The sequence below is a fragment of the Pholcus phalangioides genome, unplaced genomic scaffold (genome assembly GCF_987345545.1).
Source record: "Pholcus phalangioides strain wild (caught in Gottingen) unplaced genomic scaffold, Ppha-v1.0 ptg000007l_1, whole genome shotgun sequence".
NCBI lineage: Eukaryota > Metazoa > Arthropoda > Arachnida > Araneae > Pholcidae > Pholcus > Pholcus phalangioides.
The window spans coordinates 34,339,041-34,357,658 of record NW_028301600.1 but is presented as its reverse complement, the minus strand read 5'-3'; the positions used below and the strand labels follow the sequence as shown (position 1 = coordinate 34,357,658).

Below are 18,618 nucleotides of genomic sequence, written 5' to 3'. Positions count from 1 at the left end.
GAGGTTATTTATGTGAAATTATCATTCAATAAGACAGTTCTCATATTGCACAAATCCTTCCTCAAGACATGGAAATACCATTTTTCTCAGGGCCTGCTTTGTACCCCATTGAATATCATTTCTTGTGTTTTCAATTTGGTTCTTGTGCAGATTTTTCTGATATGGTTTATGTCACATGCTATTTTTTTCCCTTTTAGATCCTTATCACTGGGCATGGCTTCCTCAAGCTAGGAAACCTTTCTCAGAAGAGATCAAAGAACTTGTGCTCCCTCATCTGTCTGACATGACATTTGTTGATGGAATGTGTGAAGCATTGTATTCTGTGTTCAAGGTAATAATTTTAATTTCAGTTACAAAAAATAAGTTTATCAAGTGAAAAAGAACTCATTTGGTAATTGCAGTTACTAGTTAGTCAATATTAAAAAAAATTAAATTACAAAACTGATTCTCACCAACTTCTTAAGAATTCCTATTTAAAATTTTTGTAGCAAATTATTGTTATATTTATTACTCGAGCCATGACCACTTTGAAATCATTTTAAAATACTTTCTTACAATTCTTTTACAACTGGAATATGGCATTGCGGCTTCAACATCAGTGACTAAAGCTGTGGGTTATACATCATTTGTCATAATTTTCAATATTATTATTTTAAGGTAAAGAGGCAAAAAAGTTGATGCAGGAAAATGTTTGGTCCATCCAAGCACTTTTTTTGGGCGTAATGGTTCCAGACATTCATATTTAAATTTTTTAAAGCACATGTTTTTTTAGATTTACCAATTACAAGCAGGGGTAGTCTTGGATTGCTGGTGGCATTTGCACAGACCGTAGCAGTGATATCTTTTTGGGCCTTAAAACCTGGGACGGTATTTTTCAGTTTGTGCTTTTTTAGACAGTGACAGATAACAAACTGGCGGTTAATAAAAGTTTTACTGTATAAAATAATTATGAACAATTGAAAATAGTGGTATGTTCTGTAATACTGGACACAAATGGTCTGTCGAATTGTTTCAGATATTTTACTAGTCCTTGGATTTAGAAAAGTTGAGAAATGCTGTACTATATCATAGTCAAACTTAGTTATAACTTTTGCACTAAAAATAAGTTACAGGAGTTTCTTAAGCATCATATACAATCAGCACTGCCAAATTAAAGGACATTTTAGTACAAAAATTTAGCATTTTGATTGTTGGATGTATTCTAATGTTATGCAGAATAAGGGTATTGTTTCAAGTATCCGCAATTATCTAGATAATTTAATAACAGAAATCAGCATTACATATATGGTGTCATATATATACATTACATAGTCACTTTAAACATTACATGCAATTAACGTGTGTATTTATTTCCAATGGGAATTTTTATATTAAAAAGCAATATTTGAGGTTTTTGATGTGACAGTTTAAACCATCAAAAACTGTTATGCTTTAAAACCTGCCAACCCACCCAGGGGGTATGAATACTTTGCACCTTTTTCAAGAACTCATACTTGAAGCTCTGCATTCTACTCCTGCAACACTGTAACCTGGTTCAAAACATAAAAGGGATCAAAAATGACATGGAAACGTTGAAAAATTTTTTTTATTTGAATCAATAAACCATTTTAGTCAATGTAATGATCCTTCATATGACTAGGCCATCAAAAACAAACAGCCAAACATACTATAAAGAAAGCAAAAAAAATAGTGAATTCAAAAGAATGTGGATAAAAACTTGATCAGGTATGAATTTTATCGTGTCAGGAACAATATACATTTTCCTGGTGCACGACATCAATTTGGGATCATCATCAATGCCGTAAGTAACACATCCCATCTGTAGTCTACAACGTCCTCCCTTTTTCAGACCACTTCCAACAGTTAAGTCCTTTCATCATTGTAGACACTATCACAGTTTCCGCATCCAAACTAAAGATGACACTGGGATATAAATTGGTGTCACTTTGTGATATCTGAGTGACAGGCACATCATCATTGTCTGTGTTTTCCTCTTCCTTTTCCCTTCCAACTGGTTCTGACAATAATTATGCCAGTCTAACTTGTCTTGAACAACTTCAACTTCGTCAAAAAAAGGAGAGCGAAGTACCCCCATTTTTGGAGCAATGTTACCCCGGTACACATTTTTACTCACTCACAAGAAAATAATGGTCAAAACTGAAAAACTCAAACAGATTCGTAATCAGCATTAAATTTCTATCAAGATAGCATGGGTACTTACCCACTGTTGCATTTGCTTGAAGCTGCACAAGCAACCTTTTGGATACAAATATTTCTGTGAGAAATGTGCGTTCACTGATAACAGCAAGATAACCTCATTACAACCTACTTGGAGAGTTGTGAGGATAAACAGGGTTACTTCTATATGTCTCCTATTGGTAGCTCAGAGGCTGTCAGACAAACCATCTGCTATAAAGTTATCATCGAAGTTTTCCCATTTTTGGAGCAAAGTAATCTCTTCTGATGGTACTAGTAAAACAGATGAAAATAATAATTAGAAAAAGTATAATCATGGCTTCAACCCTTTCAATTTCAATTTATTTCCGTACATGAATATTACAGTGCATTATAAAACTTACATGATTATTGATACAAGTGAGAACATCAAACAATATAACAAAAAAACTGTACATGTACAGTCGAACCATGAAGAAAAGGGCATAGAAATGCCCTGACGAACTCCATGGTCGATAAGAAGGGTTGGAAAAAACAACCAGGAAAGCAAAATGAAAAAGTCGGGAAAAAAACAACATAAATTGATGCTATTATAATGAGGAAAAAAAAAGAAATATACTAAATCTCGGCTGTTGTGTTGAATAGATTTTTGGACGGGTCTTAAACATATGTGTAGGCTATTAATTTCTCTTAAAGCGGCAGGTAGCATATTCCAGCATCGTGGGCCCATAGTATTTATATTGTTGAAAAGCATATTAGTGTAAGCTGCAGCGGGGTAAAGTATGTCACATCTACGGGTATTATATTCATGGTTAATATATATATATAGAAGTCAGTTGTGTGTATAATATCTGAGAACATGTGGAGTTTTATTGCCTTAAACATAAAAATTGAAAGAAGATAATCGTGGAGTATATGAACAGGAAGGATCTTAGTAGTATGGGAGGGGAGAATGATGAGAAATTGTTCTCAGGAAGCATCTCTGGATGGCGGCTAAATTATTCAGGTTTTCAGATGATGTGCGACCCCAAATCAGTAAGTGAGTGTAGGAAGTATAAGAGTGTTGTACAGTAAAAGTTTAATTTTTAACGGAATGATAGTAGATAATTTGGCAATGATGCCCGTTGCCTGTCTCAGTTTAATACGGATGGTATGTATATGGTCATCCCATTTTAAGTGAGAATTGAAAATCACACCCAGGAATTTTACTGAAGGATTATATTGAATTTCAAAGTTATTTATGGAAACTGGTTGGATAACAAGAAGAATCGGCTTATTAATTTGTCAAAATAATATACTTTTGGTTTTTATGTGGTTCATTGCTAAAGAATTGCGACAAAACCAATCAAAAATTTTGTTGCCATAGTGGTTAGTGACAAAAACTAACTCTTCAACTGTGGAAGAGGATATAAGGAGACTTGTGTGTCATATATATATCCGCTTACAAAATCAAATCAAGGCCACCCCAATCAAATTCAATATCACCCAAGGAGACCACCAGATCATTTACATATATGTTAAAGAGTAGAGGTCTCAAACAGGATCCCTGGAGGAACCCCAATTTCACAGCGCATTAAGGGTGACTTAATGTTATTTATTTGTACATATTGTTTTCGGCCTGAAAGGTAACTAGCGAATAGTTGAAGTGGATGTCCCGAATTCCAAGATGATAGAGCTTTGTTCTTAAGATATTATGAGAGATAGTATCGAAAGCTTTACTTAAGTTAAAAAAAGTGCCTGTACAAAACTTATTTTGGTCAAGGCTGATCTGTATGAAATTTAGGGCCTGAAGGAGGGCGCAGTTTCCGTCGAATGATTTTTTCTAAACCCATGTTGACAGTGGGAGATTAAGTTAAATTGATTTAAATACGCGCGCGTGAGTTAAGTCTCTTATAAATAATTTTTAAAAAAAATAGAATTAAAGCACGGTAAAACTGCAATGGGACAATAATTATTAATATCTGAATGACTGCCAGATTTGTAAATTGGTGAGATACATGCAATTTTCATTAGATCGAGATAAGTCCCCCGAAGAAATAGAGAGGTTAAAGATTAAAGTGAGAGGTTCAGAAATTTGCTTTGCTGTTTGTTTGATGACATAAGGACAAATACTGTCGTTTCCAGAAACCTTTTTCGAAGGAAGCGATGAAATAATGGATTCCACCTCGCTTATTTCGATAGGCTCTAAAAACATGGTTGATGAATGAAATGCTATATAGTCCCAAAAATTTGCTGTGGTATTAGGGATGGGGGAACTTAATATATTGGGTAATTGAATGAAGTGATTATTAAAAAGATTGCAAATTTGAGGGAAAGAGGTGATGAAGGTATGATTGGGGATCAGAAAATTTTGGAGATTTGTCATGCTGATTACCGAGCAATTACCCGAAGTTCATATTCACCTTATGTCTAACTCAAAACTTACACAATCTTTTAAGTCAGGGCTAGACTCCCTGAGGTCAAAAGAAAAAATTCTACAGTGAGCAAAAGCAACACACACATTTGTGGCACCTGGGTCTTAAATGGTTAATATATATAGAAAATTGCAAGAAAATAAAAAAAATGTGATAATAGTTTAAAATTTTTTTTCAAAATTGCTGAATGCTATTTTTACTTACAGTGAAACCTGGCTACAATGATACCTGATACAATGATGACTCCCTCTACAATGATAATTTTCCATGTCTACTTTGAGATTGCCTTTACCCCTAATGTTAAACTCTGATACAACGATATCCTCTACTACAGTGATTCCCACGTGGGGCGTTAGCGCCCCCTTGGGGTGATGGAATTTTCCAGGGGGTCGGTGAAAGCAACAGGTATAACATAGGATCCTACGGATTAAATTGCGTTTGGGGCGAAGGGACAAAAAAGGTTGGGAAACTACGCTCTACTACAATAATTCCCTCTGTAACAATATTTTGCATAGAGCTGTAATATTTTTTCAGAGAGCTATAATGATATTTTTTTTTAGCTTTGCAGTTTCCTTTGGTCTTTTTCTCAGGTGCTGAGAGGACCCCTAACAATTACATCTAGTTACAGTTTTCGAAAGTAAGTATGCAAATTGGAAGGGATGTAGTTTTAGCTAGAGGAGGGGGGGCATGAAAAAATCGCTTTGCCCGGGGGTCCCATAAAAAGCATGTACAGGATTGAGACCTTTCGAGGGGTACAAGGAATCTTTCTAGAGAAATTTTGAGGTAGTACTTAATTTTCAAAAAAGTATTATAAATTAACAGATATTGATTTTTGGTAACATATAAAAGTATTTTTCTTTCGATGTTTTAATTCTTTGAACAAAAATATTTTTTATTTTTTCATCATGTGAACAATACAGGGCCCATATTTGCAAAAGCCTCTGGGGTCTATGATACTGTTAAGAAAGCTCTGGCCTTTATGGAAATTTTGTGACATCTCTTTCCAAAAACTCAGCATTAATGTGAACTCTAGTTTGCGATATTAGTTTCTATATATTTGAGATTAAAATATTTTGAATTCTTCATCATAAGAGCCTAGAACATATGAAATATAATTTTATGGTTTATTTATCTAAGCTACTCATTACCTGTGTTGAATTTGCTAAGTCGAATAGAGCTGCTTATTCAAAATATGTATGATAGGGCATCAGGGTTAGGTTTTTGACCCCAGAAACTAACTCGGTATTAAAACTATCAAAATCTTACTGTCAATGATGTCAAATAGTTTTTGTTAACTTGATAGATATGTTAAATAACAAAACACTCACTTTTATTTAGATTAAAGGGTTTTATATTCAGAATGATAATTACTGAGGAAAAATATATATTTTGATATTTTAAATTTTCTGATCCTCCTAAATTTTTATTCCATATAAAAATTCTCATGCAGCATCTGTTAATGCACTAATTAAACTCATTTATTTTCACCTAAAACTTTCTTAGAGCTCAGGGTGTCAAAATTCACAGAGCTTTAAAGAGTATTTTCAACCAAAGCAGAGCTGACAAGACTTGATACCCAAAGCATTTGTTTTGCATGTTTGAATACAGCTTCATTTGGAAAACCATTGCATTATAAATGCTAGTAAATGTACCATATCATAGTGCAAAAGTAAGAATAACTAAGTTTGAGGTACAAGCTAGCATTGCCAAATTAAATGACATTTTAGTCCTACAACTTAGTATTTTGATCGCTAGATATACAGTCAAACCTCGTTAATGAGTCACTCTTGGAGAGCAAAAATATGACTTAGTAAGCGGAGTGACTCGTTAAACGGAGTAAGCCATAGCTGTTCCAATTCCTGCCTGAGGACAATTGGGACTTCCAAAAAGTGACCCGTTAAGCGAAGTGATGTACTAACGAGGTTTAACTGTATTTCAATGTTATGCGCAATAAGAGTATCGTTTTAAGTATCAGTGGTTATCTAGATAATTTAATAATAACAGAAATCAACATTGCATACATGATGTAATAAACTTTTTTAAACACTTATCTGTTGTAAAAAGAGGACATCAGACGGTTTATATCAATACAAACATATATGAGCAGTTGAAGAAATTTTGGAAGGTCAAGAATCATCTTGAATCAAAGAATGTCAAATCGTTCCACTGTTTTCCCTTCAATGTTCATGTTATGCTTTATTTAAATTTATAAGAAAAAAACATATATATTGTCCAAAATAATTCTGTCGAGAGTAGAAAATTATTTTAGAATCATATTAAATATTTATTCTTTGTATAGCATAGTCACTTTAAACATTACATGCAATTAACGTTTTCATTTCCAATGGGAATTTTTATATCGAAAAGCAATATTTGAGGTTTTTGACGTGACAGTCAAAAACTGCCATGTGTCAAAAACCTGCCAACCCTGATTCTTGTTCATTCCCCTGCTCCAATTTATAAATATCTGCTCGGAATCCTATATTTTGCTGCTCCAAAACTGCTCCGGATCCTGAATTTGCTGCTTCAAAACTGCTCAGAATCCTGAATTTTGCTGCTCCAAAGCTGCTCCGAAATGAACTTTGTCACTTCACACCCCTGTATCTTGCATCATAAAGGAATTTCAAGATGCTTTCATTTCCAATATGATCTTATGAGGATTTTCTACCCAATGCTTGATAACTGTGAGAAAAAAATTATACATTAATAAAAAAAAGTATAATTTGATAACTTTTTGTGGTGCCCCTTTCTCCTGATGCCCTAAGCACATGCTTATTTTGCTTAATGGTTAATCCGGCCCTGAGTTCGATACTCAGTTTGTCCTGGTTGGAAACTTTCCTGATGCAGGGGTACAACAGAAACTGTGACATGACCACAGAAAAAGATTGCTACTGCAGGAAGTGCCACATCGAGAAGTTAGCGCACAACCACTAAGTGAGTATAAACAAAGCTGCCACTCAGAATCAGCAATAAATTGTAGGTCCCGGTCTAATTAGCCCTTGTGTGCAGAAAATGAACGTGGTGCAACTAATATTATATACTTATTATATTCTAAGCATGTAGAGCTTCTCGATTCATCCCACTATGCTATATTTATTATTTCACTATTTATCATACTTCTTTTTAAACGTGTCAATTGTGTTAGAATTCATAACCCCTGGAGGTGAGCTATTCCATTTATTAACAACCCTATTAGAGAAAAACTCTCTTCGACGCCACAACCTGGGATTGTACAATACTGGTGTCAAGGCAGTTGATTTACAGTGTATTAATAACTCATGGTCTATCCTATTTAAAATTGTAAACACTTTAATCGATCTCCCCCCCTCCGCCCCCCCCCCAGCAACTGTGTTCCTCCAATTTAAATACACTCAAGAAATCAAGTCTTTCTTCATTGCTCAAGTCTCGTGTGCCAACAAGAATGTGCTACAATAGATGTATGGATACGATACACATTTTCTCTAATTTTAGTCGCTCAAATTTCCAATATCATATTAAATGTTTTTCCATTCAAAATAATTTTAATTATTTTTATCACCACTGCCATACGCAGGTAGGGTTCTTTTAAATCAACATTTCAAAAAAACGAAAATTCTGCTCACGCCTATGATTTTCAAACCTTATGGCAAACATTAAAATTTTTGTCACTACATAATTAATTTTTAACAATTAATTAATCAGTATTGGGCATAATAAGAGCTCATAAGTACTCATCCACTATGAAAACAGAAAGAAATGCCTGTGCAATGCCATAATTGCAGCATTGTGAGATGATGAGGATGCCTATTGATAATTCCTCTTCAACAATATTTTTCTCGGGTCCGCAGAATATCATTGTATCGAGTTTTCACTGTATTTCTATTTCTCAGCATGTGTGGCTGTCTTTTTTTGCGGATTAAGAAGACTTCAAAAATATGTACATTCAGTTTTGAGAAAATACTTTTTCCTGATAAATTTGCGACATGGACCACTGTAGGGTGTTGTCAAAACTAATAAGTGGTAAGGATTTTAAATTCAAAAGACAAGTTGAAAATCTCTTCTGATTTTTATATTTCTGGCTGTAAATGAGAGAAATGAATGGCTAATTTGTTTTTTTATAAAATTTTTATTACATAATGATTTTTTATATATTTTTTATTATTTCTGTAGGCTGACAAAGGATTTAGTCGATCTATGTTTGAAAAACAGATGTCTGTGATGCGAGGCCAGGTAATTTTGATGAATTTCCTCCTTCAAGCTTCAACATTCATAAAATTAATAATACAATGAGAGAAAAAAGAAAAATAAATTCAGTTCAACTGAAGTAGGGGGACGATGACAGGCGTATCTTTTTGCCCCTGCCTCTTAGTCAAAGTGCTAAAAACTGAAGTCCAGTGGGGAAAGCGAATCCGTTTCGGAGATTGGTTGCTGTAAAATTTAAAGCCCCCATTTTTTTTTTTTTTTTTTTGCCTTCTTATTGAATAAGAAGGCAAAAAAAACGGGGGAGAGCAGGTTCTGTCCACACACGAGAGAAAAAAAAAAAGTTAGGTTTTTAAGTATAGTTTTCTCTCTCCCGAGATCCCGTAACAAGCGTTCATCCCAAAAGCCGGGTTTTCCTAGGAGTAGGCTTTTTGTGCCGCTTGAACTGAACTGGATCATTTCGCTTTGGCAGAAATGTGTTGTATAATCACGCTACGCATTTGTGTTTTGCAAGCGTGGCGCATCAGCTCAGGACGGCTATATATTATATGACCCTGGCGTCAGCTACTCTATCGGCTGCATGCTCCGGTTTGAAGGGAAGGGAAAGAGAACACAAAAAATAAAGAGAAGATGGGTGAAACACGCGGCACAAGACGCATTTAACTCCTCCAGAAGCAGTCCGCTAATCACGGCCGACGTAAAGCGCTGTTGTGAGCCGTATTGCGCTCTGTAGGAAAACAGTTGTACTGCTTTTCTTATTGGTGAGTGGATGGCGTGTAGCACTGGGTGATTCACATTGCGCGCAACACAGTAAACCTGCTTACCACAGTAAACCCACACCAATGCTCTTAAACTGTCACATGTTACTCAAGGATCTCTAAATGTGCCACGGATCCCTTAAATGGTCTGGAATTATGCCACGGGTCACTAAAGCGATTCGTGAATGTGCCGCTTGGTTCATTTTTACAAAATTAGTTTTGAGAGGGACAGGCCGCAACAGAACCCCCCAGGGCCACATTTGGTCCGCACAGGCCAAGTGTTTACCGTGGGTCAAGGGTTACCTATGTGGCTTACAGGTATCACTCAAGTGTGGCTCGCGGCACATTCACAGATCACACTTATAACCTGCAGCGCTGTTCTAGATCACTTAATTAAGTGGCCCGCGACACGTTTTCAAATCAATGAAATAGCCCGCACTCTTCAAAAGGTTGAGTCAAGTTGAAATGTACCGCGAGTCATTCAGGTGGTCTGAGCGTGTGCCGCGAGCCGTTTGAGTCATCTGGAAATGTGCCGCAAGTCACTTGGAGATGATCTGAAAGTGCGCAGCGGACCACTTGAGTGGCCTGGAAAAGTGTCAAGAGCACCACTAAAATAATCTATAAAAAATGCATTGAGCTACTTAAAGTTAAAGTGTTAATGTATCACAGACCATTAAGTGATCTGTGTACTGCGTGCCACTCAAATGATCTGTAAATGTGTCTCCAGTCACTTACAGTAATCTGCAACTGAACTACATGCCACTTAAGTGAACTGGGGGTTTGCTGTAGGTCGCTCAAGTGATTTGGAAATGTGCTTGGGGTCACTTAGCTGATCTGGATATATGCTGTTGGCAGCTTGAATGATCTGCAAATGTGCCACAAGCCACTGAAGTAATCTGGAAATGTGTCCCACTTAAATGATTTGATGATCGTTCATAGGCACTTGTGTGGTTTTGTTATTCGTCCTGGGCCACGTGAGATGACTCCGAGCGTTATGGGTTAGCATGTTTAAGGCATACTAGGTTCATGAGTATGCTATTGACGACCTGTATGTCCTTTTTTTTTTTTTTAAAGCATTCATGACCATATGTGGGCCATTCTAATCGTTGTATTCTTCGGATGTAATGTAATTGCAGGAGGTGTTCAACTTTGAGTAGAGTGTGGGCCATTTCATTGATTTTGAAATTTGTCGCAGGTCACTTAAGCTGACCTGGGTCAGTTGAGTACTCGGGAACTGTGCTGCAGTGATCAGTAAATTTTCTGCAAGTCACCTAAATGATCTAGGAATGTGCCGCAGCACACTGAAAGAATGTGGAACTGTGGCGCAGGTTATTGAGTGTGATCTTTAAAAGTTTCATGGGTCAATTGAGTGCTCTAGAACTGTGCCACTGTGATCTCTAAATATACTGCGAAATATTTAATGATCAGGGAATGTGCCATGGGACACTTGAATGACGTGTAAATGTACCTCTTGTCACTTGAGTGGTCTAGAACTCTGCCGTGAGTAACTTAAGTGTTGGTGAACAGTGTCACAGGTCACTCGAATGATCTAGGAATGTGCCACAGCTCACTCAAGTGAAGTGGAACAGCAGCTCGGGTAACTTGAGTAATCTGGAACTGTGCCGTGGTGATCTGTAAATGTGGTGCCACTTGAATGACTTAAAACTGTGCCACAGGGTCTCTTGAATGATCTGGAAGTGTATCGCTTAGTTCATTTTTACAAAGTTAGGTTTGAAAATGTGGGCCACAACAGATGACTCTGGGGCCACATTTGGCCCATGGGCAATGGGTTAAGCACGCATGCGTTACATTTCTATGACACCTAGACAATTTTTTTTTATTTCTTCGGAAAGCACCAGGGGGGGGGGGTGTATCAAGATCATTAAGTGGACTTTTCAAGTAACAGTAGAAATTTTATTAATTTCTGTTTAGTTTTGCCATTTGCATTGTTTTTGATCCCACATTCTGTGAAAATGAAAGCTTTTTTTAAATTCGTTAGAGAGAGAACTTGAGTTTCTTGAAATATCAATAGATAATACTATAATTGAAATATATAAGGTGTGAATCTCAATGACACAACATTTTTAAATGCCACGATAATTTGGGAATTACATTTTTTCCCTCCTATTTTTTTCCTATTTTTTTGTCGGTGGTGTTCCTATTTTTCCTACTTTTTTTTTCAAATTTTCACTTCTAGGCCTGTATTAGTCCTAAGAGAAATTAAGAAAGCAAACTTTTTTTCCTCGTGTGTGTGCGCTTTTGAAATTCTTACGCAGTTTTTATACCCAAAAATAAAAATTTTTTCCTTTGTTCAAAGTTGTGTTCATTTGATTTTGTCTCGTTTAAATGAAGTATCACTAATAATTTTGAGTCAGTTCCAATTTAGAAATTTTTGAAGATTTACATGGTTCATCATGACTTTTGATTGTAATTCTGCAACACTGTGAACTTTATTGGCACAATAAGTTTGTTGAATGAAATTGAGAGAGATGGCAGTTATAAATTGTCATGATGAAGTCTAACAAATACAATTTAAAATTTTTATGCCATATCATTTGTTTTGAGTGTGCATGAAAAAATATTCAAAACCATATTTAGGAGAACAAACAGTAAAGAAATTTCTTTTATTTTGAAAAATGAGAGCTGGGGATGTATGACTTTTCGGGGGGGGGGGAACAAAATATAAGAGCATCTCAAACAGGCAGAAAAATTAGTAGTGCCTAGAATTAGCAACAGCCTGAAGTCTGTCTCTGCTAAGAGGGGTCCAGGGCAACCAACCCCTTATAAATACAGCCCAAAATGAACCTTAATTTGAATGAATTACCAAGTCCTGCACAAATCATGTTGTCTGAAATAAATTTTGAAGTTGTAAAAATCATTCTAGTAAAATGTGAAGTAAATTTATTAACATTTCAGCATGATAAAAATCAATTGCAGTCAAAAGGAAATTCAAAACTTTCATTGCAACTTGTCAAATTTGGAATAAAAAAATCAATAATTCAATTCAACAATTCAATGAATAATCAATAGGAAAAATCTGAAACCAATAGTTATTTTGAATTTGTGAATTGATAAAATAATTAGTTTGATTAAAAGTTTCTGATTGAATCATTGTTATTATTTTAATAATTTCACCAGGTACTTTTGTGTCAAGCTACCATTTTTACATTCTTCATTGAAGCTTTAAACGCATAACTGTTTCAATGAAATTTTAAAATACAAAATATTGTCCTGTTTTATTGATCAACATGTGATCTAATTCGCAAGACAGTAAAAAAAATTATAACAGTAAACATTATATATTGTATGCACCTTCTCTCAAAGTATTTCAATTAACAGTGAAGGAGAGTAAATTACCACATTTTGGCAAAAAAAATTTAATTTGTTTAAACAATTTTTCAAGTAGATTCCATTCTACTAACACTTTACAAATCTCATGATAATTTTGCAGATATAGCAGACGGAACTAACATGTAATAACAAGGTTACAACTGCACAAGAGAAAAAGTGCTAAAATGCCAAACTTGGCTGATAACAGGATTTAATATTTCAGTTCATTTTCAAAAAGCTACAACCTTCTGCTAGGTGAGAAATTCACTTTTGTTGGGTGTTTGGCGCAAAACTGACACATTACAAAAATTAAAAACTGCCTAATATTCATCCGATCCTAAAACAAAACGCTTTTGAACGACTCATTGTATATTCACCAGGAAGAGGTGGAGGACTACTCAACCCCTGTGATTCATCCCTATTATTAAATGTGACCCGGATAACTTAACAGAAATATTGATGTGGTCCTGGGATGCAAAACATTGAAGACCCCTAACCTAATGCATATACGCTATCTCAAACCAATAACGAGAGGGCGGGGGATGTTATTAAAGAGTCCCCTGGAATGTTAGAAAATGATTGATGTGTATTAGTTTTTCACAGTGAATCGCATATGTAATTATTGGGTGGTTGATAGTATCTCACCCTGCATAAATGTTTATTTTTTTATGTAGTTAGTGTTCCTTTTGGAAGTTGGAAGTGTACATAGTGAGGTGTATGTTTTCTGGATTTCAATATACAGCATAATTCAGAATCATCTAATTTCAGAATTATACTTCACTTGAAATCAACTATTAATAATATTGTTCATAAAATGTGGACATTTCTCCTTTTATATTCACATATGACTAATCCATTCTGTGCTTTTAATTTTAAAAAATATATAATTTTGAAATTGGATTGATTTTCCATGAGTCACCCTGTATAATGTGATATATTGATTATTTGTACAGGTATAAATGGATATATTGATTATTTGTACAAGTATAATGTGATATATTGATTATTTGTACAGGTATAATGTGATATATTGATTATTTGTACAGGTATAATGTGATATATTGATTATTTGTACAGGTATAATGTGATATATTGATTATTTGTACAGGTATAATGTGATATATAGATTATTTGTAATCTATTGTATAATTTGATAAAATTACATTATACCTTTTATAATATTTGGTAAGTAGCTCAGCTGAGTAAAGACATTTCTTAGTTGTGACATATTTTTATTTACGTTGCGGAAAATAGAAATGAATTTCTTTCTTGGACATTTTTATTGGACCTCCCCTCCCTCAGGAAATTGTGACCCACACTTTGGGAACCACTGAGATTTGTCATTTACAAAATGTCTTTTATGCAGAATTTTGCCTTATGTATGCAGACATTGGTGAAGACGTGGAGAATTGAATCTTCTCATGAATATGATGAAAACAAATCTAAGGAAGCAACAGAGGTCCCTATTCCAACACTTACATAGACCAGGGTTTTCTAATGCAAAAGTTCCCATGGAACCCTTGATGATTACGAGGCTATTCCGTAGAACCTTTAACAAATTTTGAATGTTTCTTCAATATAGAGGGTATCTCAAAAGGCCGCATTTCCTCGGCGGAACAAGAATCCTCACTTGTAGTAGATAAAAGCATCAAAAAATATATATTTGTGAGTTACACATAGTGTAACCATATGACCCATATTTTACGGGTCAGAATTATTATTTTTTTTCGTAATATTTGGCTATTTCATCGTTTTAATAAAAATGTTCTTGTCAAGCTTGCTAAAAAACTCACTTTGAAATTTTTAAACCGTTAATTCACTATTTTAACATGAGCTATGCACCAATGAAAATTTCCATTTTTTAATAGTTTTTTTTTTATTTGGTTATCCTAGTTATGCACATAGCTTCAGAATAACGGAAAACGTACTCATTTAATCGGTTTTTTTCCCTCCACCTTCATTTTCTGCATAATAGGACTAATTAGATTGTAACTTATACAGTTCACATCTAATTCCGAACAGCTTTTTTGTTTCTCACCGAGAGGGTCGTAGGCCAAACATTTGGTGTGCAGACTTTTTCAATAGCAATGTGCTGTTTGATCGTTGTGGTGCTGTTTTTGCTATTGTTCCTTGTATCACAAAAGGCACTGGCAAGAATAAAAGCGGGTATTGAACACACATGACATCTCTGAGCAACTTGTGGCACAGTTCGCGAGTATCTCTTGGACCTGGGCTACCATGTTCCACTGCTATGTAATTAGTATTTCACAAATACTCACCGTTTTTAAATCATGACAACTGATACACAAGTATCACTGGTTGTTCGTTTAAGTATTCACATTCAAATTCACAAAATGCAAAAAGCTGTCAAAAGAACAGGAAAATAGTAAAACAAAATGTTTGATGAAATCTGGGCTTTAACTAGAGGTAGGGGGCAAAGGGTCAAAAAGCTCAATTGGCAATTCCAAAATTTTTTTAGAGTATATGTTCTCAACAAAAATCAAAATAAAAAACTGCTTCAGGTGAAACAGTAACAAAAACATTTTTGAAGCCATCAGGGTTCCATCTCTTTTGATTCTGCCGAACCCCAAAAATGCTCTCACGGAACACCAGTTGGTAAACCCTGGTATAGACTATAGACATGGGAGAAAAAATGAGGCTGTTGAAGCCAAAAAATCACATCTTTCACTCTCTAAATAAACTTGAAAATTTTGTGCATTGTTTAAGAGCATCCAAAAGGAAATTTAGGCTATAAAAATTACAAATAGAATATTTGTAGTTTTCATAATCGTTTTACATTTTATAAGAACACTGGTTGCTTCAATGAGAAAACTGGAATTCAGTGCATTTTTATAATTAATAAGAATTTGATTTTTTGTGGAAGTATAGTTATCTTATATTGATGAATTGACTAATTTGATTTCTGTTCCACTTGAGCTTCGAATTAACCAAGTTTGACTATTATTACAATTATATTCCACTTATATACACCTTATTCCACTTATATTCTCTTTTTGTCTATTTAAGGCCAAAAAAAGTTTTTTTATTCAATAGTCTTTAATTTTATGTTTGGATGTTTTGTGTATTCTAATCTTATTAATAACTCTACAGATATTAAATCTGACGCAAGCTTTAAAAGATGGCAGAACTCCTGAACAGTTAGTGACAATGCCTGCAGTGATAATTGAAAGGAGAGATGATAATGATGCTGCAAGATTTCGTGTAACTAGTGGAGCATTTATTCAAAGATTTCAGCGTGTTCGGCCTTTTTTTTCATGCTGTTAAAAATCATTCTGAGATGAGAGTTATATAAAATTTTCTTGAATATTCAAAATTCTTTATGTATTTTTGAAGTTATTTTTTTTAAAGAGAAATATGTTAACAGATTTCTAATGATAAGAGTCCTAGTTGGTTTGTTTGTAATGTTTTTCGTATATATATATATATAATTGATTCATAAACAAACTTATTTGTTGATTATTTTCAATTTCTTTGTATAATTAGCAAGCAATTTTTTTGGTAGTTCCTGAAAGCAATAAATTAAAACTATTCTTTGATTTTGAAAAGACTAAACTCTTAACCCTTTCACTACTTTTTTTTTCTGAGGAAATTAAAAAGGTGCTGTAATATATATAAATCAACTAGAATACAAATATTGATAATATGCTGCAAAAATAATTTTAAAAAAATCACCAGGGAAGGAAGGAAGGACCAGAAGGGACATATGTCCCATTGTTGCTTTTTAGTGGGACACATGTCCCAGTGTTATTGTACTAACGATTAAAATACAATGAACTACTAAGTTGTTTTTATTCAAATTAATTTTGCAAAGATATTAATAAAATAATAAAAGCCCATGAGACACATGTCTTCGTGGTAGCGAAAGGGTTAACAATAGCTTATTTTCCTCAAAATGTATATGTAATTTATATTTGATGTATAAAAAATTTGTTTTGTTTGTAATGACTTTTGACTACATTTTTTATTTTAAAAAAACATTTTATGCATGCAATGCTGTATAACAGGATTGATGCATTTGATATTTATTTCTTAACCATTCCAAATCTAGACATTTTATCATTTTACCTCATTGTTAGTGAGCAATTTTCTCTCTTCAATGAATTATTTTGCATGTTAAATTGTCAGAAGTATTCTCGTGTCTTCTCATTTTTCTACTATATGCTCAAGTAAAGCAGTTTATTTTGGTATTAACATTTAAAATTGAGTAAAGTAGAATGAAAGCTCAACATGATACATAAAATTATAATATTTAGTTATCTCTTACTGCTCATTACCTAATAAAAGGTTATTTCGCAATGTAATATTCAATCAAGTATTTTTTAATCCTAATCAACTTTCAATGAACTTGTCATAGAATAATTCTGTGGTGTTTGATCAGAACATGTGATAACTCCAAAATCACATTTTTGAGATATAAGCATTTTCATTGTCATTTAAAAATCATAAATAAAGCATACATGCAAATGAAAATATCACACATCACCATGTTTAGCTGTATACATATATTTGTCCATTTAGCTCACTTCTAATTAGTTATAATTAGCAAGACTTACCACTAGATCAAAAAGCCATTTTTTGGAGATATGTTCTGACCAAACACCACAGAATTGTGTTATTAGCTTTTAAAATCAAATAAGCTTAGAGGAGAAGAAAAATAAGTTCTACAACAATTTTTATATTTGAATTTCTAAGGATTGAGTTTTAAAAAAATGAAAATACAATGGTTCCTTGAGTTGCAAGTTCAAATTGTTTCTGAAAGCAAACTTACCAGTTTAAAATTATGGAGATTTGTTCTATATTCCCATGATATCAATATTCATATAAAAGTCAATCAGCATCTTATATAACAATTTATTCCATGCATAATAAAATTAGTTTTGCTTACAATACAGATTGTATTGTGCAGTAGGGTATGACAATCACCGCCAGCATTGACTATTTTGAGGTGCCCGTACATTAAATGAGTTTTTTTTCCCTTATGCATTTCAATTTTGTAACTTGAATATTTGCTCACAAGTTGATGCATTTTTAGTGAATGTATTATTTTTCATCTTTTGCTTGTAATTTGGATTACATTCAAGTCAAGACCCTTGTAACTCAAGGTACCATTGTAGTAGTGAAATATAATTTAATAATATATAAATCTATGGTAATGTGTAAAGCTAACGCGAATTTAATGCATTAGCTCCTTGTTACAGCATGTCTCATTGTAATGTGCATTGGGATATTTTGCATTGTTTATTACAATCCAGCTGAAGTTGTCTGTTTTGTTATGCTCTTTCTTTGTCTCCAAACAGGCATGATGAAAAGAAATTTAACTGCATAAAAAATTTAATCTTTTTTTTTTAGTCTTATTGTATGGATTTTATTTTTTTACTTTTGGGTAAAAGTAGTTTAAAAATATTTGAAGAGAAATCATTCTCAAGACAAGTTCCAATACGTAATTTGTTGAGAAGTCGCATTAATTTTTTTTTTTTTTTTTTTTGAATAAATACTTTTCATCAAGACTTGAAATATCATGTTGATCACTTACGAATTATTGAGCAATTTAAGGGTTAATTTTTTATCATTTTTGTCGTGCCATGGTAATTTTCTGCACATGAGGGCTAATTAGACCGGGACCTTCAATTTACTGCAGATTCCAAATAGCATCTTTTTTCATACTCACCGAGAGGTTGGTGTGCTAACCCCTCAGTGTGGGACTCCCTGTGGTAATGGTCTTTTTCTGTAGTCATGTTACC

The 18,618-nt window shown here is 33.9% G+C and overlaps 1 protein-coding gene across 1 annotated transcript in view; it reads left to right on the top strand.

Moving 5' to 3' along the window:
- LOC149085222 (phosphatidylinositol 4-kinase type 2-beta-like) overlaps positions 1-18,380 on the top strand; it is a 51,508-nt gene extending 33,128 nt beyond the window's left edge. The window contains exons 7-9 of the mRNA XM_089233098.1: positions 198-331; positions 8,739-8,798; positions 15,968-18,380. Of these exons, the coding sequence (XP_089089224.1) occupies positions 198-331; positions 8,739-8,798; positions 15,968-16,141 (368 nt within the window). The 3' untranslated portion in view covers positions 16,142-18,380. The remainder of the gene's footprint in view (positions 1-197; positions 332-8,738; positions 8,799-15,967) is intronic.
- The last annotated feature ends 238 nt before the right edge of the window (positions 18,381-18,618 follow it).